Here is a 26,582-nt window from a genome sequence, read left to right on the forward strand (position 1 = left end):
GCTAGTCTTGCAAAAGAACCTGTTAACTCAGTGTCAGTGGGGACTCAATGGCCTCTGGTTTCACTTCCCACACCAGGGACTGAGGGTTTTAATTAAATTCAAAGGCAAGTTCTGGAGAGAGGGTGCTACGAGTAGCCCTTTAGGCAGCTTGGTCCGAGGGTCTTGACATGGAGGTGGGTGACAAGGTAAGGACCCAGTGATTGAGGTGCAGCCGCGGGTAGGCAGGCTCAGCTTACATCCCGACTCCAGCTCTGAAACTTTGGACAAGTCACCTTCCCGAGGCCTCATCCGTAGCCCACAGCTAATATTACCTGCATGCTGTTTCCAGGAAGAGGTTCCTCCACCAATCACAGCAGCAGTGTCTCATCGACCTTGTGTGGAAAGTATGTCAGGGTTCTCCAGATAAACAGAACCAATAGGAAAGAGAGAGAGGGAGATGGATTTTAAGGAATGGGCTTACATGACTGTAAGCCAAGTTCTGGTAAGTCAGAACTTGGTAGGGCAGGCTGGCTGGCTGGACACTCAGGCAAGATTTCTACATTACATCTTGCGGCAGCAGTTCTCCTTTTCCAGGAAACCTTGGTTTTTGCTCTGAAGGCCTTTGGTTGATTGATTGAGGCCCACATTGTTGATAATCTCCTTTACTTAAAGTCGACTGGTTGTAGATATTAATTACATGTACAAAATACCTTCCCAGCAACATCTAGACTAGTATTGGTTTTTTTTTTTTGAGATGGAGTCGCACTGTCACTGAGGCTGGAGTACAGTGCTATGATCTCGGCTCACTGCAACCTCTGCCTCCCTGGTTCAAGTGATTCTCCTGCCTCAGCCTCCCGAGTAGCTGGGACTACAGGCGCCCACCACCACGCCCAGCTAATTTTTGTATTTTTAGTAGAGACAGAGTTTCACCATGTTAGCCAGGCTGGGCTTCAACTCCCAACCTCCAGTGATCCGCCTGCCTTGGCCTCCCAAAGTGCTGGGATTACAAACGTGAACCACCACGCCCAGCCTAGGCTAGTATATTATCCAAACAATGGGCACCATAGCCTTGCCAAGTTGACACACAGCATTTAGCCAGTACAGAAAATATCACTCCCTTTCTGTGCATGAGGAAACTGAAGCTCAGAGAGGCTGTGCCAACTGCTTAAGGACATGGAGCATACAGGATGGAACGGGAAGTTGAACTTAGGCAGCGCGCTGCCTCCACTCTCTGAGAATAGAGCTGCAGGTGGCTGCTTCAGAAGAGCCTGGTACCACACTACGGCAGAGACACAACTCAATTTGGTAGTGACTGTTACTACTACTGTTAACACAGATCATTCAATAAGGTGGTGGTTGTGGGAGCGGGGAGAGGAGACAGAGAGGAGAGGGCTGTTGGTCCCCACCATTGGAGATGGGTTTTAGGGTGACAGAAAACTCTTTCCTCTTTGCAAAAGGGCCCCTTTCCTCCTTCTAGGAACCTCCAAGGAGGGAGCCAAGGAGGGCGGGAGGCCTCTGCCAGGCTGTGGGTCCTGAATGCTGTGCAACTGGGCCCAGAGCTGCTGGCCAGGTGCAGGGGAGAGATAGTGAGCAGTGTCCACCAGCATGTGGAGTCTGGAAGGAGTCCTGCCTTCTGAGGCTGTGGCTGGCTGCCCAGAAGTTCCCGGAAGTGGGCAACCTCTCCTGAGTTGGGTGGCTGGCAGCTAGCCAGAGCCTTGGCCAGCCTCCTTGGCTAGATGCTCCCATCTGCCTGCCCAAACTGGTCCTGTCACCCAGAAATAGAGAAATGCCTCCCCTGAGACTGAGGCCCTTGAAGCTGCCCCAGCCTTAATCCTCCCAGCTTCTTCACCCCGCCCCCACGGGGTGGAATGCTGGACCAGAAGGCAGAAGGCCAGGAGGTCACCATGCTCCCCACTTGCTAGCTGTACGACCTTGGGCAACTTAACCATTCTGAGCCTCTGTCCCTTGTATGGGTTAATAATTGCACGGACATCTGTAGGGTAGCTGTTCGGGGGGCCTGAGTTTGTGCACATAATCACAGAGCCAGGTCAAACATTTGCACACAGCGGCTGCTGCTGCCATCTTTGCTCGGCAGATTCTCATGCTCCCTGGCCTTCTCCTTACTGGCGCTGCCCAGCCAGCACACTTCTCCACGTTTACTCTCTCCTCACTCCTCCTCCCCTTTGTTCCAGCTCCCTCATGTCTGGGTAGAAGGGGTCCTGGGTAGGCCTTTAAATGCCAACAGGGCCAGAGAGAAATAAGGTCCCTGAATTGGTGGATAATTGCACCGTTGATGATGACGAGATTCTAATGTCTCCCGGCCTGCCTCTGCCACACACCCCTCCCTCTCCCCTGCTCTCTTGTCTCCAGCCTCCCTGTCTTCCTCCATGCTCCTCCTCCACATTAGGCTCCCTCTAGCCTTCACTGGGGCCCCTCAGCCTGGCCACTCTGTCCTGGTGGCATCTCCTTGACACCAGGGTGCAGCCCTGAGGTGGGTCCCCCTTCCCATCCCGCCATTCTCTATCTCAGCACCCTTGTCCACCCTGGTCACAGCCTGCCATGGCTTCTTTGCTGATGTCTGTCTGCCCAGCAGCTCAGGAGGACAGGGAGGGAGGCTTCCCCACATTGTGCATCCTCATCCCCCTAAGCCCCTGCATGTGAATCAGACAGACCAGGGCCCCTTGAAGGTGATGGGGCAGAGGCAGGCACAGCCGGCCACAGGAGAGGGCTCAGCCTGGCCCTGCCTCTGCCCCACTACCTTCAAGGGGCCCTGATCTGCCTGATCCACCTCTAGAGGATTGGGGGGATGAGGACAAGCATGGAGGAATCCACCTCTGGACCAGTCCCTTCCAGAGAGCCCCTCGTAACTAGCCAGATCCTTCCCCTACCCCCGACCCCAGACCCTCCTCCAGAGGCTGTGAGCACAGTGTGGGAGACATAGAAAGCAGGACACCTGGGTCCCCCTGCAACCCAAACATCACTTTCTGTGTGACCTCAAGCAAGTCCTCTCCCCTCTCTGAGTCTTAGTCTCCCTGGCTGCAAATGGCTTAGGGCTGGGACACACACTGATGCCTACAAGGCCAGGGAGGTGTCGCTGCTTGGACAACTACATTCCTCAGGGTTGAGGACTCACTGAAGGAAGAGCTGATAGAGAATTAGAGAGAGCACACCCTGCCTGGGCCAGCCCAGGGGCTCCAGGTCTGCTGATTTCTCAAAAGAAGCTGAACATCTGAGGTTTGATGAGAAATCTCCTGCTGGTTAAATGTTGACAACAAATTCACATTTTATTATAAAACAAGCACGTGGGCCACACAGAACTTATCTGGGCCACAGTTTGTGGGTGCCAGGCTAGAGGGCTGGGTTCAGGGGTCCCCTGGGGCTCTCTGGGCATTTTCTGCTCTCTAGGATGGGGGCTGCTGCTCCCTACAAGGCCCCCCAACTCCAGACCTGCCTCCTGAAGCATTTATTGGCTTTGCCCCACTCCAGCCCCTCTCTCTCCTCTCACAAACCAGAGCTCACCCCTTGCTCTGCAGCCACAGTCTGAGGGGATTCCAAAGGCAGGGTTAGAATGAGGCCGATGCCAGAGACCTCAGAACTCTTCTGCTCTGCCAACCCCGAAATTTCATCTCACATGGTGGCTCCTGGGCCCCATCACTGTAAACCCTAGAGCTCATGCCTCCAGCCCTTCAGGGCAGAGCTGAGCTGTTTCCAGATCCTCTACCCACTGTGTGAGGCTGGCACCCATCTACCACTATACAGAAGGGCACTGACACCCCAAGGAGCAGAAGCAGCACAGGTTGGAGGTGTCCTATGTCCACCAGGGGTCTCCTTGAGAAGGATACAGGATTTCTTGCTTGGCTGACAGATGTGGAAACTGAGGCCAAGAAGAAAGCAGCAGGTTTGCCCAGACTGAGCTACCTCATCTTCTTGGAGGGGTGCTGCTAAAAATAATTCCTGGGAGAAGGGGTCCCAGTGACGAGTGCCACGTCATCTCCCCGAGTCCACTCGCCGGCCTGCCGCCCTCCACTGCCGCACCCTGCAAAGTCACCCCTCTCCTGTGCCAGGAACTTGCTACCATCAGCACCATGCCCTAACAGTATCCAGCACTGACCTGGAAGCAGAAGAAGGAGCTGTCTGACATCACTCACCGCATCGTGGCTCCAGGCAAGGGTGTCCCGGCTGCAGGTGAGTCCACTGGGAGCATTGCCAAGGGCTGCAGTCCACTGGCACTGAGAACACCAAGGAGAACTGGCGCTTCTACCACCAGCTGCGACTGATAGCTGACAACTGTGTGAATCCCTGCTTTGGGGGTGCCATCCTCTTCCATGAGACACTCTACCAGAAGGCGGATGATGGGCATTCCACCCCCCAAGTTATCAAATCCAAGGGCGGTGTTGTGGGCATCAAGGTAGACAAGGGTGTGGTAGGTACCCCTGGCAGGGACAAATGGAGAGACCACCATTCATGGGCTGGTTGGGTGCTCAGCACTGTGCCCAATACTATGGATGGAGCCGATTTTGCCAAGTGGCATCGTGTGCTGAAGATTGGAGAACACACCCTCTCAGCCCTCGCCATCATTGAAAATGTCAACGTTGGTGGGGTGTGGTAGCTCATGCCTGTAATCGCAGCACTTCGGGAGGCCAAGGCGGGCTGATCACAAGGTCAGGAGTTCAAAACCAGCCTGGCCAACATGGTGAAACCCTGTCTCTACTAAAAATACAAAAATTAGGCAGGCATGGTTGTGGGTGCCTTTAATCCCAGCTACTCGGGAGGCTGAGGCAGGAGAATCGCTTGAACCCGGGAGGCGGAGGTTGCAGTGAGCTGAGATCGCGCCACTGCACTCCAGCCTGGATGACAAAGCAAGACTCCATCTCAAAAAAAAAAAAAAAAAGGAAAGAAAAGAAAATGCCAACTCCTGGCCCGTTATGCCAGCATCTGCCAGCAGAATGGAATTATGCTCATCGCGGAGCCTGAGACCCTCCCCAGTGGGGCCATGACTTGAAGCAGTACCAGCATGTAACTGGGAGGTGCTGGCTCCTGTCTACCAGGCTCTGAGCGACCACCTCATCCACCTGGAAGGCACCTTGCTGAAGTCCAATATGGTCACCCAAGGCCACACCTGCACTTGGGTGCAGAAGTTTTCTCACAGGAGACTGTCATGGCAACCATCACAGCACTGCACTGCACAGTGGCCCCCCACCCACCCCTGGTCCCTGGGATCACCTTCCTATCTGGAGGCCAGAGAGAAGAGGAGGTGTCCATCAACCTCAATGCCATTAACAAGTCCCCCCTCCTGAAGCCCTGGGCCCTGACCTTCTCCTATGGCCAAGCCCTGCAGACCTCTGCCCTGAAGGCCTGGGGCAGGAGGAAGGAGAACCTGAAGGCTGTGCAGGGGAGTATGTCAAGTGAGCCCTGGCCAACAGCCACACCTGACAAGGAAAGTACACTCCAAGCCGTCAGGACAGGGCTGCTGCCAGTGAGTCCCTCTTCGTCTTTAATCACACCTAGTAAGCATACATGTTCCCAGGCTGCCCCTCAACACTCCAGGCCCCGCCCCCTCCCAGACTCTCTTGAAGAGGGGGGCCTCCTCCTTGGAGCTCCAGGCTGGCTTGCCCATGCTCCTGCCTCCCTCGTGACAGTGGTGTGCGATGTTGTCTGTGAATGGCCAACTCCATCACCCTTGCCAGCACACTGCTAATAAACAGCTATTTAAGGGGGAAAAAATAAAAATAAAAATAAAAGCCAGGCACAGTGGCTCACGCCTGTAATCCTAGCATTTTGGGAGGCTGAGGTGGGTGGATCATGAGGTCAGGAGTTCAAGACCAGCCTGGGCAAGATGCTGAACCCTGTTCCTACTAAAAATACAAAAATTGGCCGGGCGTGGTAGCGGGTGCCTATAATCCCAGCTACTCGGAGGCTGAGGCAGGGAATTGCTTGAACTGGGAGGCAGAGGTTACAGTGAGCCCAGATCGCGCCACTGCACTCCAGCCTGGGCAACAGAGGGAGACTCCATCTCAAAAAACAATAATAATAAAATATAAAAATAAAAATATTTCCTGGGGCCCAGAATAAAAAGAGTGAATTCTGGGGGCTGGGGTTGACATTTTCCATTTGCCTTGACCATTGGGTGGATACTCTGCCCAGCAGTCCCTGACCGTGATAGTGGTGGTGATGATGACGGTGATGTGGACTCGGTGGGAGGGAAACAAGGCCCCAGCGTCATCCCTGAGATGGGGCCTGACCTTGCCTCAACTCCAGCTGCTCAGGGCCACAGCGAATGATAAGACGAGTTTGTACTGTAGCTTTGAGGAGGGAGGGAGGGAGGGAAAAGGGAGGGAGGGGTAAGGAGGAAGGGTTAAGGGAAGGAGGGGTAAGGGAGAGAGAAGGAGAGAGAGAAAGGGAAAAGAAGATGGGGAAGGACAAGGGAGGAGCAAGAGGGGAAGAAGGAGAAGGAAATGGGCCAGGTGGGGTGGCTCATGCCTATTATCCCAGCACTTTGTGAGGCTGAAGCGGGCAGATCATGAGGTCAAGATCAAGACCATCCTGGCCAACATGGTGAAACCCCATCTCTACTAAAAATACAAAAAGTTAGCTGGGCGTGGTGGCACGCACCTGTAGTCCCCAGCTAGGAGGCTGAGTGAGGCAGGAGGATCACTTGAACCTAGGAGGTGGAGGTTGTAGTGAGCCGAGATCGTGACACTGCACTCCAGCCTGGGTGACAGAGGGAGACTCCATCTCAAAAAAAAAAAAAAAAAAAGGAGAAGGAAAAGAAAAGAAAGAGGAAGAGGAGGAGGGGACAGAGTGGGGAAGAAGTGGCCCATAAGGATCACAACGGGACCCGAATAGGGCCCACTTCACAGACACCAAAACTAAGACTTAGGGCATGAGGTCACTTGCTCAAGATCTCACAGGACTAGAACTCATGGCTTACGCCTAGTCAGTCCTTCAAGGCCTCAAACCTTGAACCACTCAAGCAGCATATCCCAAGATACTTCACCCTTACCTCACCAGAAAGGTGTGCTGGTTAAAATGCAGATTTCTGGGTCAAAATCAAAGGAGTGTGGCCCAGGAATCTGCATTTTGACCAGTACCCTGGTGGTGGTTCTTTGGGTCCTGACACTGGGAAACCCTGTGGCTCATTTAGGGCCTTTCTTAGTGCCACGTCCTGTACTCATGCTGACCCCAACCACCCCCACAGGGCTGGCCCTTTTCCACTCAAGGTTTCATCCACAGTCTCCCAGTTGCATGTAGATCCACCCTTCCAGCTAGCACCCGCTTCTCTTCTGGAAGCCTTCCTCATGGTTGGGATCCTCCTCTTTCAGCACCTGTGGGAGTAATAGCCTCCTCCTTCTTCAGCTGGAGGTGCTTACAACACTCTATTTCACTTTCCATGTGAGTCAGCCTTGTTTCCCAACCTTTCTCTATATTAAACAGGAAATTCCCAGAGGGCTGGGGACTTGCCGTTTTAAACAAAAAGCCTCTGAAATATATGACTTCATCTGACCCTCCCGCCAGCCACAAGTGGCAGGGTTGGGAGAGCTTTACAAATCAGGAAACCAAGCCTTGAAGAGGTTGTGGCCTGCCCAAGTCCATAACCAAGTAAGATTCAGAGCTAGGTTTGGAAGCCATGCCCAACTCCACTATCCAGTTCTTTCTGCTTCGGCTTTGCCTCTGATCACCCCGCAAAAAAACCCTGTGAGGGCTGGGTACAGTGGCTCATGCCTGTAATCCCAGCACTTTGGGAAGCTGAGGGTGGATCACTTGAGGTCAGGAGTTTGAGACCAGCCTGGCCAACATGGTGAAACCCCGTCTCTACTAAATATACAAAAATTATCTGGGCATGGTGGTGTATGCCTATAATCCAGCTACTTGGGAGTCTGAGGCAGGAGAATTGCTTGAACCTGGGAGACAGCGGTTCCAGTGAGCCAAGATTGCACCACTGCACTCCAGCCTCAGCAACAGAGGAAGACTCTGTCTCAAAACAAACAAACAAATAAAAACAAACAAAAAACAACAACAAAAAACCCTGTGAGGCAGGCATGTCAGGGATTATGATCCTATTGACCAGATGAGGAAAGCAAGGCCCAAAGATGAGCAAAGGACTCAATATCATTCTGATTGCGCTCCCACTTCCAGCTGCACTTGGGTCCAAGCTCAAGTGTCGACCTTTCTCTCTCATCCTCTCTGGGTGACGGGCACTGCCCACGATCCCTCGACAGGATGGCACAGAACTCAAGCTCTCAGACTGGAGCCCTCATCCTGGACTGGTCCTACTGCCACACTTGAACCCAGGTGCCTCCTTGGAAGGCACTCCTCCGAAGGTGAGACTCGCCTCACCTGCCTTGCAGCCAGCTGGATGCTCAGAGAGGGAAATGGAAAGTACCTGGACACACCCTGGTCACCGTCATTCTGGACTTTGTCCCTCTTGTTAATGCCCAGCTGGGAAAGGAATACCCTCAATGGCCCTTTCCTCAAGGCTGGAGGAGAGCACCTCTGAGCCAGGCACAGGCCCAGCCCAACCCAGCCTAAGCCAAGCTGGGAAGGGTGTGGAGCAAGGAAGGCAGACTGGCATTCCTGAGAGGGGTTTGCCAAGTCCTACAATTCATGTGTTGTGCCAGGGAAATTCAAGGGAGGTATGGCCCAACGATGACCTCTGGAATGGAGGCCTAAGCCACCCTGCTTGCCCAGGGTGGCCAGCAAGGGGCTTCGGACAACCCTGGATGGAAAAATAAAAATAGTGGCTAAATATTTGTCACAAGCTAACTATTGTCAGACCCTGTGCCTCTTCTTCCTCCCCAAGTGCTCAGAGCTGTGGAATAGATGGGTTCCATCCAGCCCTATTCCTCTACCCCTCTCTGGATCATCTTAGACCAGAAAGTGACACAGTTGAGTGTCCTGCTTCTTCCGCATCCCTCCAAGACCACTTCATCTGTGGGCGATCTTCCTCACCTCCTCCGGGAAGCCCTAGTTCACAGCTTCCAAAGCAAGCCGCAGGTGGAATGGATCCTGCTTAAGACCCCGGCCCAGAATCCCTTGGATCTCCTTCTTCCTCCATGCCCAAGACACCCATTTGACAACCCTATAGCCCCCTACTTGGCCCTAGCGGCACTTTGCCTCGACCTTGCCATTTTATACCCCACAATCGGGACGTAGGGTTCTGAAGCCCAGGGTAGTTGGTGGGGAGGCAGCATGAGTGTGCAGGACGAGGTTGGGAAAGAGACCTCCTCCTCCCGACAAGCGAGCCGGCAACGATACCCGCTGAGCCCAAGAAGTGGGCCTCTCGGTCGGTCCCCGCCACCCACTCCGCCGAGAGCGACGCGGCGCGCCTGCGCGGAAGAAGGCCGCGGCCACCGCGCATGCGCAGCGGTCACTCCCGCTGTATATTAAGGCGCCGGCGGTCGCGGCCTGAGGCTGCTCCTGGACAAGGGCAACGAACGGTTCGTTTGGACTTCTCCGCTTGCGTGCCCTCCGCCGCCTCCGCAGAGTCCCCCGCGCAGGTGAGGGCCAGCGTTGTGGGTGCGGCGCCGGCCGGGGAAGCCCTCGCGTGTCTTGCTAGTCGGAGCACCCCTCGCCGGGCACTGGAACCCCATCCCCCACTGTCCCAGTCACCCGGCGCCTGCGGGGGGTCAGCGTTTATCCTCCAAATCTTTTGCCTGGACGGCCGCCTCAGTTTCCCCCTTTCGGCCCCCTCGGGCTATTCCCGGTTGAACCTGCAGCTTTAGAATTCCTTTCTCATATCCCTCTCCTCATTGTGGAGACCTCGACCTCGGGTCACCTCTGACCCCCAGCCCCGAGGACTGCCTTGTTTCTCCAAACTCAACTCCCTCGACTTTCTAGCCCCTGCACGTTCCCAGTGAGTCCCAAGGCGCTGGCCCTCATACACCTACCCTCGTTTGTGCCCCTCCTTTCTCAGTTATGCCCAGTTCTTCCCGCTGTGGGGACACGACCGCGGAGGAATCCTTGCCTTAGGGACTTGGAACCCTGCTGGACTCCTTCCTCGGGTTTAGGGGTGGTTTCGGGGATGTGGCAACAAGGAGAAAGTCAGGATTCTTAAGAGTCTTCCCTGCCTGGATGAATGAGTGGCTTCTTCCCTAGCATCCCTTCTCCACCTGGGTGTAAGCCAAGATGTCTTATCTGCACTGTGCATCTCCCTAAGAAACCTCTGGGCTCCCAAACCTGTTCTTGACTTGTCCCTCATCCTTCCACGCTCTTGATTATTTACTGTCAGTACTTACTTCATTTGGTGAAGTTGCTTTGCAGGTGCCTTTGTGTAGAGCTGGGGAATGAAGAAGTTGATGACCTGGTTAGAGTGCGGTCACCATTCCTTAGCTGACAGCACATCCATGCTGTCCTTAGGCATTTTTGAGGGAGAAATGTTAGTATTCCAGGGTACCCTTTATGTAAACTGTAGGTGACACCTGAATCCAGTGAGTTTGCGGTGATATTTGCCTGATTATTAACAAGTGTTGATGTCACTCATCAGCAGTCTTTCCACAGGAGCCAGCATACTTCTTGAACATGGAGACTGTTGTTCGACGCTGCCCATTCTTATCCCGAGTCCCTCAGGCCTTTCTGCAGAAAGCAGGCAAATCTCTGTTGTTTTATGCGCAAAATTGCCCCAAGATGATGGAAGTTGGGGCCAAGCCAGCCCCTCGGGCACTGTCCACTGCAGCAGTACACTACCAACAGATCAAGGAAACTCCTCCGACCAGTGAGAGTAAGTGTCATTGGCAGTGAAGGAGCAGATAGGGGTGTTTGTGCTCATTGGTAGACTAGAAGCAGTCCACAGTGGTGGTGAGGGCCACACTCACTCACAGAGGGCTGCTCTGTGCATGGATTATTTCATATGATTGTCACCCAAGAGTAGGCACTTTTAGTTTCTCCATCTTTAAAAGTGAAACAGTGGCCAGTGTTGCACATACAGGTTTTTGGATTGCATGTTAGTTTCAGTTGGGGTTTTAGTATTTCCTCAGTGCCTTGTTCACATAAATATTAAATTGGAATGTTCTATTCTGACCTTTCTTTCATTAAACATTTGGCCTTCAGCTTTTTATTTAGTTAGTTTTTCTTTTTTGAGACAGACTCTTGCTCTGTCACCCAGGTTGGAGTGCAGTGATGCAATCTTGGCTCATTGCAACCTCCACCTCCCCTGGGTTCAAGTGATTCTCCTGCCTCAGCCTCCCAAGTACCTGGGACTACAGGCATGCACCACCACACCTGGATAATTTTTGTACGTTTGGTAGGGTTTCATTATGTTGGCCAGGCTGGTCTTGAACTCCTGATCTCAAATGATCCACCTGCCTGGGCTTCCCAAAGTGCTGGGATTACAGGTGTGAGCCACCGTGCCCGGCCCCTTTGGCTTTTTAAAATAGTGATTTCTTTTTCCTTAAAAGTTTTTTTTATTGTGGTAAAATGCACTAGAAAAAATACCATTTTAAGCATTTTAAAAGGTACAGTTCAGTGGTATTCACATTGTTGTGCAGTCATCACCACCATCCATTTCCAGAACTTTTTTCATCTTCTCAAACTAAAACTGTACCCACCAAACAGTAACTCTCCATTCCTCTCTCCCCAGCCTCTGGCAACCACCATTCTGCTTTCTGTCTCTATGAATTTGACTACTCTAGGTACCTTATATTAGTGAAATTGTATAGTATTTATTAGTGGGACAAATTTATTTTGGCCAGGTGCAGTGACTCACTCCTGTACTCCCAGCACTTTGGCAGGCAGAGGCATTTGGATCACTGAGGCCAGGAGTTCGAGACCAGCCTGGCCACATGGCAAAACCCCACCTCTACAAAAAATTAAAAAATTAGCCAGGCATGGTTGTATACGCCTGTAATCCCATCTACTTGAGGGGATGAGGCTTGCTTGAACCCAGGAAGCGTGGTTGCAGTGAGCTGAGATCGTGCCCTATATCTTTATTTGTATATACATTTGTTGTTGTTTTTAATAAAGAGACTGGAGTTAAATTTAGTCTGCTCTGGTTCTGCTAGGAGAGAACAAGGCTTTTCAGGTTCCACTTAATCCTAGAGAATACTTTACAGGTTTTTCTTAGGTGTATTCTCTGGGTGTGGGATTGTAAGAATAATTTTTTTTTTCTTTAAGTAGAAAGGATTTAATCCTTTGTAGGGTTTATTTTCAAGAGTTAGTTGTGTATTTTTTACCAAAATGTTTGCAATAGTTGTTTTAAATAATAGGATTTTTTTTCTAGACTTTGTTTAATGAATATGTATTACTTTTATAATAAATGAAATTAACTTCAAAATAATTTTTTCGGCTTTCCTTTATAGAAGATTTTAATGAAAACTGTATTGAGACATCTTACCCAAGTTGTAGGAAAGGCTAGCCAGTGACTCACAAGAGTATTCCAGAATGATGAAGAAAGACTTTTCTAGAAAGAAGATGAATGCATTTGCTCAAGGGGAGAGGGAAGTCACTCTAACAAAAGCATAATTAACAGCCAACTGTTTTAAGTCAGCAGTTTGATGAATTTAGATGAGAAAGTAGATGCAGTATGTGAATGTGATATACCCCTATTTTTTTACTGTATTAGCAATCTAAAGACCTAAGTTTTAGTCTAATTTCTTTTGTTTAGAAGAAAACCAATAGCTTTTACGTTAAGCAACACACAGCCTCTTTGTCAAGAATCTGTTTAGAAAATATCAGCAGAGTCCAGATGTGGTGACTCTTGCCTGTAATTCCAGCACTTTGGGAGGCAGAGGCAGGAGGATTGCTTGAGTCTAAGAGTTTGATAGCAGCCAAGGGCACATAACAAGTCTCCATCTCTACAAAAAGCAGTAGAACCTGCAGTCCAAGCTACTTGGAAGGGTGAGTGGGAGGATCACTTGAGCCTGGAGGTCAAAGCTACAGTTAGCTATGATTGCACCACTGCACTCTAGCCTGGGTGACGGAGTGAGATCCTGTTTCCAAAAAAAAGGAAAAGAAAATAATAGCAGAGGAAAAGAATGTGTGTGAATACTTCTAGTTACCTTAGAAAGTGTGTCCTCTCATGAAGTAAGCTGAGTGTAGTTGGGGTAAAAATTACTGGAAATGATCCAACTCAAGGATTCCAGATTTTCTAAAACTAGAAAGTGGTACTTTTTTGGATTTATGAAGAGAAATACTATGGTTTAAGAGGTAACTGGAATGTGCCAATTAACTCTTCACAGGAGCATTGTTTCCTGTGAGGCAGATGAAAAACTAAAGAGATTAGCAGAACCTAATAAAAAATAAGCTTGTGGCCGGGTACAGTGGCTCACATCTGTAATCTCAGCACTTTGGGAAGCCAAGGCAGATGGATCACATGAGGTCAGGAGTTCGAGACCAGCCTGGTCAACATGGTGAAACCCCATCTCTACTTAAAATATAAAAATTAGCCAGATGTGGTGGCAGGCACCTGTAATCCCAGCTACTTGAGAGGCTGAGGTGAGAGAATCGCTTGAACCTGGGAGGTGGAGGTTGTAGTGACCTGAGATTGTGCCACTGCACTCCAACCTGGGGAACAGAGCAAGACTCCATCTCCCAAAGAAAAAAAAAGCTTGTGTCTGGATGCTGGGGTAGAGTATTAAGTTTATCTTTGTTGGGGTAGAGTGAGTATTGAGTTTATCTTCAAGGCAATAAGTGAAAGAAATAAATGGTTTTCTTATACACTGTGCAACCAGACCTGATGCTTCATTTTTTTCCATTTCCTCTCTCAGAAGACAAAACTGCCAAAGCCAAGGTCCAGCAGGCTCCTGATGAACCCCAGCAGAGTCCAGATGGCACGCAGCTTCCGTCTGGACACCCCTTGCCTGCCACAAGCCAGGGCACTGCAAGCAAATGCCCTTTCCTGGCAGCACAGATGAGCCAAGGAGGCAGCAGTGTCTTCTGCAAAGCCAGTCTTGAGCTTCAGGAGGATGTGCAGGAAATGAATGCTGTGAGGAAAGGTAAGAGATGAGTCGTGAACCATTAGGGTCATGAAGGGGTCCTTTTAGTTCTTTTGGGCCCTCAAATTTGTGTATGAGCTATTATTAGCTTATTTTTTATTAGCATATTATTTATGGGAACACCTTCCTCTTTTAGGGCCAGGGAGGAAGGTCCTCAAGATAGACAGTCAAGGGACTGTATTGCGAAATGTGAGACTTTCTTTCTGTTGTGTGTGTAGAATGTGACCAGCTTTTATAGTAACTGCTTAATTTCTGAAAATAACTTGCAGTCTTGAGCTGCTACCAGCTGCCTTTTGTCCCTTTGGTCTTTCCCATCATCTGGTGGGATAAAGATAGAAAACAATGGTTTTACTGTAGTAAGTGCTGGTCCCAGGGTTCCTGAGCTATGTGTCTTACTGATGGTCATTGAATTACAACCTTAACTCCAGCTGTGACTATATCTGCAGAGCACCCAAGGCTCCCCAGAAGCCTTAACAGCAGAAATTACACATATGGCCAAAATTGTTTTCTATGAAGAAAATTTAGATTAGGGCCAGGCACAGTGGCTCACACCTGTAATCCCAGCACTTTGGGAGGCTGAGACAGGTGGATCACTTGAGGCCAGGAGTTTAAGACCAGCCTGGCCAACATGGCGAAACCCCATCCCGATCAAAAATACAAAGATTAGCTGGGCATGGTGATGCATGCCTGTAGTCCCAGCTACTCAGGAGGCTGAGGAAGGAAGATTGTTTGAACCCAGGAGGCAGAGGTTGCAATGAGTCAAGATCACACCACTACTCCCCAGCCTGAGTGACAGAACAAGACTGTCTCAAAAATAAAACAGAAAATGGAGATTAGGATTGGGGTGGGGATGTAGTGGAGTGAATAAGACATGCCAACTAGCAAGAAAGCTTTGGACTTTATTGTTCATTAAAGCTGACCTGTAGCTCTGAAAACAACGCCAAGAGTCTGCCATTGCAGTAACTAAAATAGAGGAGATGCTTTGTATGCTCAGTTACAACTAACTTTAGTTATGCTTGGCCTTTTTTGTGAACTGGGCAGTAAGCCATTTTTGACAATATGTGTGGAAGATATTGTGAACTCAGAATAGAAAGTTGGTCCCATTTGCCTCTTGTTACTTTTGTTCCAGAGGTTGCTCAAACCTCAGTGAGCCCCAGTGTGGTTAGTGTGAAAACCGATGGAGGGGATCCCAGTGGACTGCCGAAGAACTTCCAGGACATCATGCAAAAGCAAAGACCAGAAAGAGTGTCTCATCTTCTTCAAGATAACTTGCCAAAATGTAAGTCTTATTGTTATTTGTCTGATGTAGGAGAGAATTTATAATTTAAACATACATCAGATTAAATATAAAATATCGTGGTGAGGCTGGGCACAGTGGCTTATACCTGTAATCCCAGCACTTTGGGAGGCTGACATGGGAGGATCACTTGAGGCCAGGAGTTTGAGACCAGCCTTGGCAACATAGCAAGACACTGTCTCTACAAAAATAATTTTTTTAATTAGCCAGGCATGGTGGCCCACACCTATAGTCCCAGCTACTCAGGAGGCTGAGGTAGGAAGATCGCTTAAGCCCAGGAGTTCAAGGTTCAGTGAGCTATGATCACACTATTGCACTCCAGCCTGAATGACAGAGAGAGACTCTGTCTCTAGGAAAAACAAAAAATGTCTGGTGAGTTGAGGCTTAAAACTCATATCCCTTGCTTGAGTGAGCAGGTGCTCTTGGTGGTTGTGGGGACCACAGGTGCTGTTGGTAGCCTGCCTTCTGTCCTTTAATACCTACTGTCTACCCACGGCACTGGGCCAAACACATGACATACAGTCTCATTTACTTACAAGATGAGGACATCAAATAACCTGCCCAGGATCTCCCTGCTACTCAGTGGCCAAGCTGAGATTTGTTGTCTTTCACCAAAACACAACTATGTTTCACAACCACCATTCTGTACTGTCTTTTGTTCAATTTTTAGCTGTTTCCACTTTTCAGTATGATCGTTTCTTTGAGAAAAAAATTGATGAGAAAAAAAATGATCACACCTATCGAGTTTTTAAAACTGTGAACCGGCGAGCACACATCTTCCCCATGGCAGATGACTATTCAGACTCCCTCATCACCAAAAAGCAGGTGTCAGTCTGGTGCAGTAATGACTACCTAGGAATGAGTCGCCACCCACGGGTGTGTGGGGCAGTTATGTAAGTAGCCCTTGGCTTTCAAATATTACTGGTGTTATTTGGCTTTCTTATGGAGTTAACATTCAGTAGCTGAAAGTGTGCCATAGCAAAATACTATTCTTAGCTTCTGAAAAATATCTACAGATTACTTTTAAAGGAATGCTCATGTGCAGGTAGCTGCTGAAGCCCCTTAGCTTGTGAGGGTTCAAGCTTATAAGCCCAGTAACGACATGTGTCAGTTCACTTCCTACTACCCTGCAAGTGAGTGTGCCTTTAACACCAGGCATTCTTGCACAGAGACATCCTTGGTTGTGGCTGTGAGTGGAGAAATATGAATCTAGCAGTGCTAGAGACAAAACTACTTCAAAAGACATGTTAAAAAGGATGATAGAGCCGGGCGCGGTGGCTCACGCCTATAATCCCAGCACTTTGGGAGGCCGAGGCAGGTGGATCACGAGGTCAAGAGATGAGACCATCCTGGTCAACATGGTGAAACCCCTTCTCTACTAAAAATACAAAAAAAAAAAAATTAACTGGGCACGGCGGCGCCTGCCTGTAATCCCAGCTACTCAGGAGGCTGAGGCAGGAGAATTGCCCGAACCCAGGAGGTGGAGGTTGCGGTGAGCTGAGATCGCGCCATTGCACTCCAGCCTGGGTAACAAGAGCAAAACTCCGTCTCAAAAAAAAAAAAAAGGATGATAGATCCCATCACTCATGTCCTTCAGGAGATTCACCATCCTAGGGATGCTTGAGAGAGTTGCTTGTCCAATTCGCCAAAGGCTTGCTAAAGAGAGTCCCAGTTGAAGTTTAATGATAGTGATGTATCCTAAAGTTGCATGATTGGCATGCAGAGGGTAACCACCATCCAGGATGTCTCTATAGTTTTCTTTTTCTTAAAATAACATATTATTGGGAAGAATAATGTTTCTCAGAGAAAAGAAACATTAGTTTCTTAGAAAAGAAACTCAACTAATACCAAGCACTTTCTGACTGTTAAATGAACACTGTTCTTGATGATTCCTGGGGGTATAATCACCCTAGCATTGACACCTTCTCCCACATAGTCTGAAGATGAAATCGGTTGAAACTTCTGACTCCAGGTTTCACAGTGAGAGAGTTGCTACATCAACATGTTTCAATCTCCTGCATCCTGGAAAGAGGAAAAAATTCACATAGTGTTTAGAACCATGAGCTTTATTTTTTGTCTTTTTTTTTTCTTAAATAGGGACACTTTGAAACAACACGGTGCTGGGGCAGGTGGTACTAGAAATATTTCTGGAACTAGTAAATTCCATGTGGACTTAGAGCGGGAGCTGGCAGACCTCCATGGGAAAGATGCAGCCCTCTTGTTTTCCTCGTGCTTTGTGGCCAATGACTCGACCCTCTTCACTCTGGCTAAGATGATGCCAGGTAGGGAAGCCTGGCATGGGTGCCTTAGAGCTTTTTGGGTTTCTCAATAATAACAAGAACATTAGCAACAAAGAAGGCTTACCAGAATCTCTTAATTGAAAATAATAGTCCTATCTGGGCATTTGCTCTGGGATTGAGTGCTAACTCTATGTTATGGGTTCCAGTAAGAACATGATACCAGGGAGGGTTCAAACTTGAAGCATCTTGTCCTTGAGCTAATTGCCTCAAATGTGTTTTGTATTCTGAGATGATCCTTTGGAGAAGTCTCTTAATCATTTTTAGTTACCTCTTGATTGAGTTTGGAGTGAGGCAACCAAATTTAAGATAAGATTAATTGCCTGCCACAGGGTTATTCTACACCTTTGGGTCTTCTCACAGGGGAAGTGCTAGCTACCTATTTTGCCAGGAAGAAACTGGCACACAGTGTCTTTTTCCTACTAGGCATTTTCAGAGTATCATTTCCAAGGAAAAGTCTGTTGTCTCTCTCTAGGAAATAATTTGCCTTTGATGCAGATGGCAATAAATAGCATTTTTCTTGTGTTAGGCTGCGAGATTTACTCTGATTCTGGGAACCATGCCTCCATGATCCAAGGGATTCGAAACAGCCGAGTGCCAAAGTACATCTTCCGCCACAATGATGTCAACCATCTCAGAGAACTGCTGCAAAGATCTGACCCCTCAGTCCCCAAGATTGTGGCATTTGAAACTGTCCACTCAATGGATGGTAAGTGTGGATAGAGATCTATCTGAAACCTAAGATGAAAAACTAGGCCTGAACTCTTTTAAAAGTATGGGGTTTTGTTGTACTTTTTAATTTTCTTTTCCTTTCTGCCAGGATTTTTTTTTCTTCTAACTTTTAGGTTCAGTGGGTACAGGTGTGGATTTATTATATGAGTAAATTATGTGTCACAGGGGTTTGGCGTACAGATTATTTCATCACCTAGGTAATAAGCATAGTACCCAATAGGTAGTTTTTGATCCTCATCCTCCTCCTACCCTCCACCCTTAACTAGGCCCCCAGTGTCTGTTGTTCCCTTCTTTGTATCCATGTGTACTTCATGTTTAGCTTCCACTTAGAAGAGAAAGTGATATTTGGTTTTTCCGTTCCAGCATTAATTCACTTAGGATGACCTCCAGCTCCGTCTGTATTGCTGTAAAGGACATGGTCTCGTTCTTTTTTTATTGCTGTGTAGTATTGCATTCTGCCAGGATTTTGTAATTGTTAGACTTTTTTTTTAATAGATTTGGGTGAAAGTGGATTTTCTTTTCTGGCTTTTACTAGGCTCTGGGACCCCAAGTAACCTAGAAATTGTAGGAAGTTCATTTTCTTTGAATATTAAAAACGATACCTTAGAATATAAGTTTACATTGTTCTGACTTTAAACAAAACAGAAATTTCTGAAGTGGCAAGCTCTTCAGAACAGTATCTGGTCTTTCCTCAGGGGCAGTGTGCCCACTGGAAGAGCTGTGCAACGTGGCCCATGAGTTTGGAGCAATCACGTTCGTGGATGAAGTCCACGCGGTGGGGCTGTATGGGGCTCGAGGCGGAGGGATTGGGGATCGGGACGGAGTCATGCCAAAAATGGACATCATTTCTGGAACACTTGGTATGTATACACTGCATCACATACACTAAAATTCCATTATCCTAACAAGGCCAAGGACTAACTAGTCTAACTGGAATCAGATGAAGAGACAGTCTGACAGCATGTAAAGCCTGGGCCACTCTTTCTTTTGGCCCAGCTTAGTGGAATCCCTTGGGTCATGGAGGCATGGCTCTTAGAATCAAAGTAAATCCCATAGCCTAACAACAGATAGACCATTTATTGCCATCTGAACTCATTTCAAACATAGTTGTGGCTCTAGCCACGTCCCGTGGCAAGAGCCTGTATTCTCTGTGCCTCAGCTTGTTCTTACTTAAAAAGAAAAAAGAATTCTAGTACTTTTCTCCTGGAGTAATTGTTAGGTTCAGGCATTGTGAAGTGCTGAGCTCTGTGCCTGCCATGTGGGAACATTCTAATTCATCCCGGTTTTCCTCTGCTCTTCCTCATACAGAGGCTATGTCTCATGGTAGGTGGGAGCTAGACTTTGGAGCCCTGCCGCCTCACTAGTTGTGTGACCTTGGGTTGGTAGTTAACTTTTCTATACCTCAGTTTCATCATCAGTATAATGGAGAAAACAATAGGACCTAAATCACAATTTTTGTGAAGAAGGTAAATGAGTTGTATGCAAACAGTTACTATAGACATTCCCTTTGCCTATGAGAACCCTAAAGAGATGAAAATTGTATAAATTTGAAGATTTTTTTTTTAAGCCTTCAAAAGTGGGTAAGGCAGTTGGAAACCCATCTAGCAGTTAGCTAAAATGCCAGTTTATAGCCTACGCTTTGTAAAGGAAGGGCAGGCTTTTTAAAAAGTGTCCTTCAGCACCGTCAAGGGGCATGAGAACCTGCTCTGTCACTCAGGCTGGAGTGCAGTGGCACGATCTCGGCTCACTGCAACCTCCGCCTCCCCAGTTCCAGCAATTCTCCTGTTTCAGCCTCCCGAGTAGCTGGGACTATAGGCACCTGCCACCATGCCCAGCTAATTTTTGTATTTTTAGTAGAAATGGGGTTTCACCATATTGGTCAGGCTGGTCTCGAACTCCTGACCTCACGTGATCCGCCCACCTTGGCCTCCCAAAGTGCTGGTATTACAGGTGTGAGCCACCGTGCCCGATGACAGCCTGAGAGTTCTAAGGGTGGAACCCTACCAGGAGAAAAGCACCTGGTCATGTGTCCTAATTCAAGAAGCTCTTCTGTTTTGAGGAGATCTCCTGATGTGAGCTCTTTGAAAGTACGGTCATTGTGAGATGGGAAATGCTAGAGAGAGAAACTTTGCACCATAGGTGATTGAACCAACCCAGCTCTGCATGTGGTTTTAGCAAAAACGTTAATTACTGAATGTAACATTAAGATCTATGAAGACTCTTCTGGAGTTTTTTTGTTTGTTTGTTTTTTGAGACAGGGTCTCACTCTGTCACCCAGGTGTGATCACAACTCACTGCAGCCTCCACCTCCTCGGCTCAAGTGATCCTCCCACCTCAACCTTCTGGTGGGCAGATCACTTGAGCTTGAGGTGTTGCCTGACAAATTTTTGTATTTTTAGTAGAGACGGGTTTTCACCATGTTGGCCAGGCTAGTCTCTAACTCCTGAGCTCAAGCCCACCTCAGCCTCCCAAAGTGCTGGGACTACAGGCATGAGCCACTACACCTGGCCTCGTCTGGAGTTTTTAATCCTGAAACTTGAGATATAGATTATACAAAGGGACTCAATGAGAATTGAAAACCAAGGCCCTAAATCAATCCTAACAGGTTCTGAGTTTTCATATTTGTCTAGCAAATGCATTAATTGCCAAGAGTTTTGTTCTTACTTAAGTAGGAAATAACACCAGTCACACTAAAAGAGTTAATGTCTCAGCTGGGTAAAATTCCAGCCTCTGGGGTAATGTTCGTAGTGGGAGGATGGTGCAAGCACTGCAGAGCCAGTCTTGTTCCAAAGAACACATGCAGTGCAGACATGGGACCAGAGCTATGCTGGCTGTCAGAGCAGCAAGCCTGGGTGAGAAAGGCAAAGCAGAATCAGAAGGTGGGAAGGGAGGCAGCGGCTGGGTCTTTGGGCATACTGGGACCAGCCACTGAGGTGTCAAGTCTGGTTGGAAGACCTGCATTTTGATCCTGGTTAGACACCAGCTTGGCCATATGACTTTTGGCAAGATCCTTTTGTAACCTTCTTTAGCTTTTTTTCCCTTTTAAAAATGGGTAGCCAGGCACGATAGCTCACACCTGTAATCTTAGCACTTTGGGAGGCTGAGACAGGAGGATCACTTGAGCCTAGGAGTTTGAGACCAGAACTGAGCAACGAAGCATGGCCTCCTCTCTACACAAAATAAAACTTTTTTTAAATTAGTAGGCATGATGGTGAGCACCTGTCCCAGCTTCTTCAGAGGCTGAAGTGAAAGGAATACTTGAGCCCAGGAGGTTGAGGCTGCAGTGAGTTGTGTTCATGCCACTGCACTCTAGCCTGGGTGACAGAGCAAGACCCTGTCTCTAAAAAAAGGAAAAGTAGATATCCTTTTATGGTCACACATTGCTCACGATGGGGGATATGTTCTAAGAATGGCATCACTAGGCAATTTCCTCATTGTGCAAACACCATAGAGTATACTTACATAAACCAAGATGGTATAGCCTACTGCACACCTAGGCCTTGTAGTATGGCCTGTTATTGCTCCTAGGCTGCAGACCTGTACAAGATGATACTGTATTGGATACTGTAGGCAACACCCTGATGTGTATTTGTGTATCTAAACATACCTAAACTTAGAAAAGGTACAGTAAAAATACAGTATTATAATCTTATGGGACCACCATCATATATGTGGTCTGTCATTGACTGAAACATTGTTAATGCGGTACATGACTACTCCAATCAGTCCTGGGACAAATTAAGAAGATAAGGAGAAAAGTCAGTGCTTTGAGCTCTGCAACACCTGCTGTTTCCCTTTAGAGGCTGTTGCTGTAATAAATGAAGCTGTTTTCTCCCAGGCAAAGCCTTTGGCTGTGTTGGAGGGTACATCGCCAGCACGAATTCTCTGATTGACACTGTACGGTCCTATGCTGCTGGCTTCATCTTCACCACCTCTCTGCCACCCATGCTTCTGGCTGGAGCCCTGGAGTCTGTGCGGATCCTGAAGAGCGCTGAGGGACGAGTGCTTCGCCGCCAGCACCAGCGCAATGTCAAGCTCATGAGACAGATGCTAATGGATGCTGGTCTCCCTGTGGTCCACTGCCCCAGCCACATCATCCCTGTGCGGGTAATGGCCTGTCTCTGATTGGACTTGCTGTGGGCTGTGCCTCTACACGTGGTGTGCAGTTGTTCTGCTTCATACCTTCCTGAAGTTGGGCTTGAGCGGGGTGACTGCCAGGGCAGGGTTGTAGCCAGCCACTCTCTGTCATGTTTCCACCGTTGGCTGACTTCACGATGAGAAAAAAGCCTTTGAACTCAGCAGGCTGGGACAGAAATTCCCTCTCCAGAGCACTGACCTTAACAGGGTAAACACAGGGTAAACTCCAGAAGCTTGAGCTTGGCCAACTTTGAAGTATGCCTTTCTACTTAGTAAATTTCGAAATAGGTTTTGCCCTTGCCACTACAAATGGTAGCACTGTTGGTGTCACAGCTGAATAAGTGTAATGAATACAGCTAGTATAATGGAATCTACACTATACATCCTGGGTATGAACAGAACCGGTGTTTTCTCATTAAAAATATTTCTTTTTCATAAGGTTTAGGCTCTCTGGTCTTCACTAAACAACACTGGCTCCTTTTAAATGACAGATGTTTGGGCAGCACCTTCCCTGTCCCCCAAGCTTGCATATGTTGCTACAGTCTGGTCTTGAGCTGAGCGTTGTAGAGACTATGTTCGTTAGAATCTCTCAGAGGTAGTCCTTCCTGTTGTGACCTTACCTTCTGCTCTTACTGAACTCAGGTTGCAGATGCTGCTAAAAACACAGAAGTCTGTGATGAACTAATGAGCAGACATAACATCTATGTGCAAGCAATCAATTACCCTACAGTGCCCCGGGGGGAAGAGCTCCTACGGATCGCCCCCACCCCTCACCATACACCCCAGATGATGAACTACTTCCTTGGTGAGTACCTGGGGAGCTGCTGGTGCCTCTTTGGAGACTTACATAAAGCTGTCTTTGCAGTGTTTATAACTGTAGCCCTTTAGAGGCATTCAGATTTGTTTGTTTGTTTCTTTCTTTCTTTTTTAAGACAAAGTTTCATTTTTGTTGCCCAGGCTGGAGTGCACTGGCACGATCTTGGCTTACCTCAACCTCCGCCTCCCAGGTTCAAGCAATTCTCCTGCCTCAGCCTCCCGAGTAGCTGGGATACAGGCACATGCCACAATACCCAGCTAATTTTGTCTTTTTAGTAGAGACAGGGTTTCTCCCTGTTGGTCAGGCTGGTCTCGACCTCCTGACCTCAGGTGATCCGCCTGCCTCAGCCTTCCAAAGTGCTGGGATTACAGGCATGAGCCACCGTGGCTGGCCTGTTTCTTCTTTTTCCATGTAATTAGGAATGCCATCAAATGGTTCAAAACCCTAAAAGATATTTATTGTCTGATTCACATCAAGAAGGCGCAGAGTTGTTCTGGGAGCTCTGAGGGAGCCTGGGAATCTGCTCAGTGTTCCCAGTGTCCCCTTATCTGTGGCTGAAGGATGCATGGTAGTGACTTGCAGGGAGAAGAGGCCTCGGAAGGCTTGAGTGCCTGCTGGCCCTCCAGAGTCCAGCTCATATTTGTCTTTGGCACTGCCCTCTACTCCATGACGTTGTATAATCCTTAAATAACCGCACACCTAATCCCCTCTGATAAGAAGCATTGCTCAACATTTTTCAACTGCCCTGTGGTTCTGTACTGCCCGACCCATGTCGAACCTAAAGGCAGAGACTGAAGGGGGCTGTTAGTCACAGGTCACCTCTGCCTCTAAGGTACATTGCCCTCCCGAGCCCGCCCAGCATGGCTCAGCTTCCTCATGGGCTCTCTGTTCTGTTGGAAATGCTGGCTTTAAACCAAATGTCCAGTGGCGATGTTGGAGCAGCTTCTTCCCTACAGGCCTGTGAAATCAAGCCCAACTCTGGGTTTTATTTTTCTCTTTATTTATTTTTATAAAAGCCTTATTGAGGCCGGGCGTGGTGGCTCACGCCTGTAATCCAAGCACTTTGGAGGCCAAGGCAGGCGGATCACCTGAGGTCGGGAGTTCAAGACCAGCCTGACCAACATGGTGAAACTCCATCTTAAAAAAAAGAATGCCTACTGAGATATAAGTCACATACCATAAAATTCACCTGTTTAAAGTACCTAAGTCCATGATTTTTAAGTACATTCCCAGAGTTGTGCAACCATCATTTCTATCTAACTCTAGAACATTTTCATCACCTCAGAGAGAAGCCCCTCCCCATTAGGAGTCACTCCCCTTTTCCCCATCCCCAGCCCCTGTCAACCATGGGTCTTTCTGTCTCTGTGGATTTGCCTTTTCTGGACCTGTGTCTAAGTGGAATCATACAGTGTGAGCTCCTTTGTGTCTGCCGCCTTCACAGCATCATGTCTGCAAGGCTCATGCATGTTGTAGCATTCATCAGCACTTAAATAACCTTCCATTGTACAGATTTACCACATTTTGTTTATCCATCTATTGATGGACATTTGGTTGGTTCTCTTGTTAACTATGATGAATAATGCTGCTGTGAACATTTGTGTACAAGTTTTTATGTGGATATATGTTTTCATTTCTCTTGTGTATACACTCCCTTTAATATTTAACTGTTTCTCCTCAGAGAATCTGCTGGTCACGTGGAAACAGGTGGGGCTGGAACTGAAGCCACATTCCTCGGCTGAGTGCAACTTCTGCAGGAGGCCACTGCATTTTGAAGTGATGAGTGAAAGAGAGAAGTCCTATTTCTCAGGCTTGAGCAAGTTGGTATCCGCTCAGGCCTGAGCATGACCTCAGTTATTCCACTTAGGCCCCATTATCATATCCAGATAGTCTTCAGAGTTGTCTTTATATGTGAATTAAATTATATTAAATTTTAATCTATAGTAAAAACATAGTCCTGAAAATAAATTCTTGTTTAAGTGGTGGCTCTTTCTGCTGTCGGCTACTGAATAAAATTTTTTATTGGCTGGACACAGTGGCTCACACCTGTAATCACAACACTTTGGGAGGCCAAAGCAAGAGGATCACTTGAGGTCAGGAGTTTGAGGTTGCAGTGAGCCCTGATTGCTCCACTGCACTTCAGCCTGGGTGCCAGAGCAAGACCGCCTCTAAAATAAAATAAAAATAATAATTTTCATCATCACTTTAAGTTCTGTCTGTATTCTAGGAGTGAATAAACTGAATAAAGTACTGGAGCTCTGGTAATGGCTTCAGAGCAGGAGTGGCAGAACCTCCCACTGCTTAAGCCCTACTATCTCCTTAGTGCCTACAGTATCCGGTGGCTGACGCAGCTGCACCCAGCAACTGAACAGTTTTCAAAGAGTGATACCACGTTGGCGGCCGGTTTCACTTTAAACTTCTCACTTCAAATCTTCAATGGGTAATCGGTGCTGCCCAGCAGTTCTGCAGCAGCTGCCTACCCCCGACTTTCCCTTTCAGCTACTGCCATGACCCCATTCTTCCCTGTGAAAGTCTGGCCATCAAGAGAAGACTGGCTTGTCTGTCACCACCCTCTCTTCCAGCCTGTTGGCCTCCTGCCCCTGTAGTTGTGTCCCATCCAGCAAAAGCGGAGGGGTTTGTCTCCTCACCCTGCCTCTCTCCATTTGTATTTCAGGTCCTGTTGCTCCTTGCACAGTCCTGCAGTCATCTCTTTGCTGCAGAATTTCTCCCCCTCTGCTGGTTCATTCTCCTTGGCCTGCAGAGACTTTGTCTTCCTTCTGAAAAACAAGCTCTCTCTGTCTAGACCCCCTTCTTGCTGCCCCTGCCTCTCTGTGCAGCCCCTGTTCTGAGCAGTCTCCCCACTCATCCTTGCATCCCTGTTCTCTGGGAAGGCTGTTCGTCTCTCTCTTACATCTGCCTCTATCTTGCCAAGTCCAGTGGCCAGTTCTGTCTTTATCAGATCTCTGCTATTTGAAGTGGTTGTCCTTGGCGTTTTTTTTTTTGTTGTTGTTTGTTTGTTTGTTTTTATAAAGACAGGGTTTCACCATATTGGTCAGGCTGGTCTCGAACGCCTGATCTCAGGTAATCCGCCCGCCTCAGCCTCCCAAAGTGCTGGGATTACAGGCGTGAGCCACCGCGCCAGCTCCTTGGCCTTTTTGAAGCTTCTCTTCAAAGCTGCTGTGCCACTAACCTCTGCTGTTTTCCCCCCACCTCATGAGCTGGTCCTTGGTCCATTTGGCTGGGTCTTCCTGTGAATGTTGATGGCCCCACCAGGCTCATCTCTTAACTGTACTTAACTCCCCCACCCGACAGAATCTCTCCCAGCCCTGCGCTTTAAACTGCATCTGTGCACTGCCATCTCTGCCTGGGTGTCAAACAGGTAGCTCCAACCACACAGG

General features: G+C 48.3%; 1 protein-coding gene and 1 pseudogene across 2 annotated transcripts; both read left to right on the forward strand.

The window, feature by feature from the left end:
- The first annotated feature begins 4,064 nt into the window (after positions 1-4,064).
- Positions 4,065-8,265, forward strand: LOC105722853 (fructose-bisphosphate aldolase A-like; annotated as a pseudogene).
- Positions 8,266-9,312: 1,047 nt separating this feature from the next.
- On the forward strand, positions 9,313-25,169 carry ALAS1 (5'-aminolevulinate synthase 1). Of its 2 annotated transcripts, none has more exons than XM_012460658.2 (11): positions 9,313-9,476; positions 10,477-10,696; positions 13,680-13,907; positions 15,037-15,186; positions 15,875-16,097; positions 17,302-17,486; positions 18,031-18,210; positions 18,929-19,093; positions 22,072-22,340; positions 23,013-23,175; positions 24,866-25,169. In XM_012460658.2, exons 1-11 carry the CDS (start codon positions 9,336-9,338, stop codon positions 25,024-25,026), a joined length of 2,085 nt encoding a protein of 694 aa, XP_012316081.2. In that variant the 5' UTR covers positions 9,313-9,335; the 3' UTR covers positions 25,027-25,169. The 2 variants fall into 2 exon arrangements, with proteins under 2 accessions (XP_012316081.2, XP_021527292.1); XM_021671617.2 differs by having other exon boundaries at positions 9,400-9,476; positions 10,480-10,696.
- The last annotated feature ends 1,413 nt before the right edge of the window (positions 25,170-26,582 follow it).

This window comes from Aotus nancymaae, unplaced genomic scaffold (genome assembly GCF_030222135.1).
Source record: "Aotus nancymaae isolate 86718 unplaced genomic scaffold, 86718_ANA_hifiasm-v0.15.2.pri h1tg000067l, whole genome shotgun sequence".
NCBI classification, from domain to species: domain Eukaryota; kingdom Metazoa; phylum Chordata; class Mammalia; order Primates; family Aotidae; genus Aotus; species Aotus nancymaae.

Coding starts and splice junctions, on each gene's coding strand:
- ALAS1 (XM_012460658.2), top strand. CDS start 9,336: ATGCGCAGCGGTCACTCCCGCTGTATATTAAGGCGCCGGCGGTCGCGG. Junction 10,697..13,679: donor AACTCCTCCGACCAGTGAGA/GTAAGTGTCATT, acceptor TTCCTCTCTCAG/AAGACAAAACTGCCAAAGCC. Junction 13,908..15,036: donor AATGAATGCTGTGAGGAAAG/GTAAGAGATGAG, acceptor CTTTTGTTCCAG/AGGTTGCTCAAACCTCAGTG.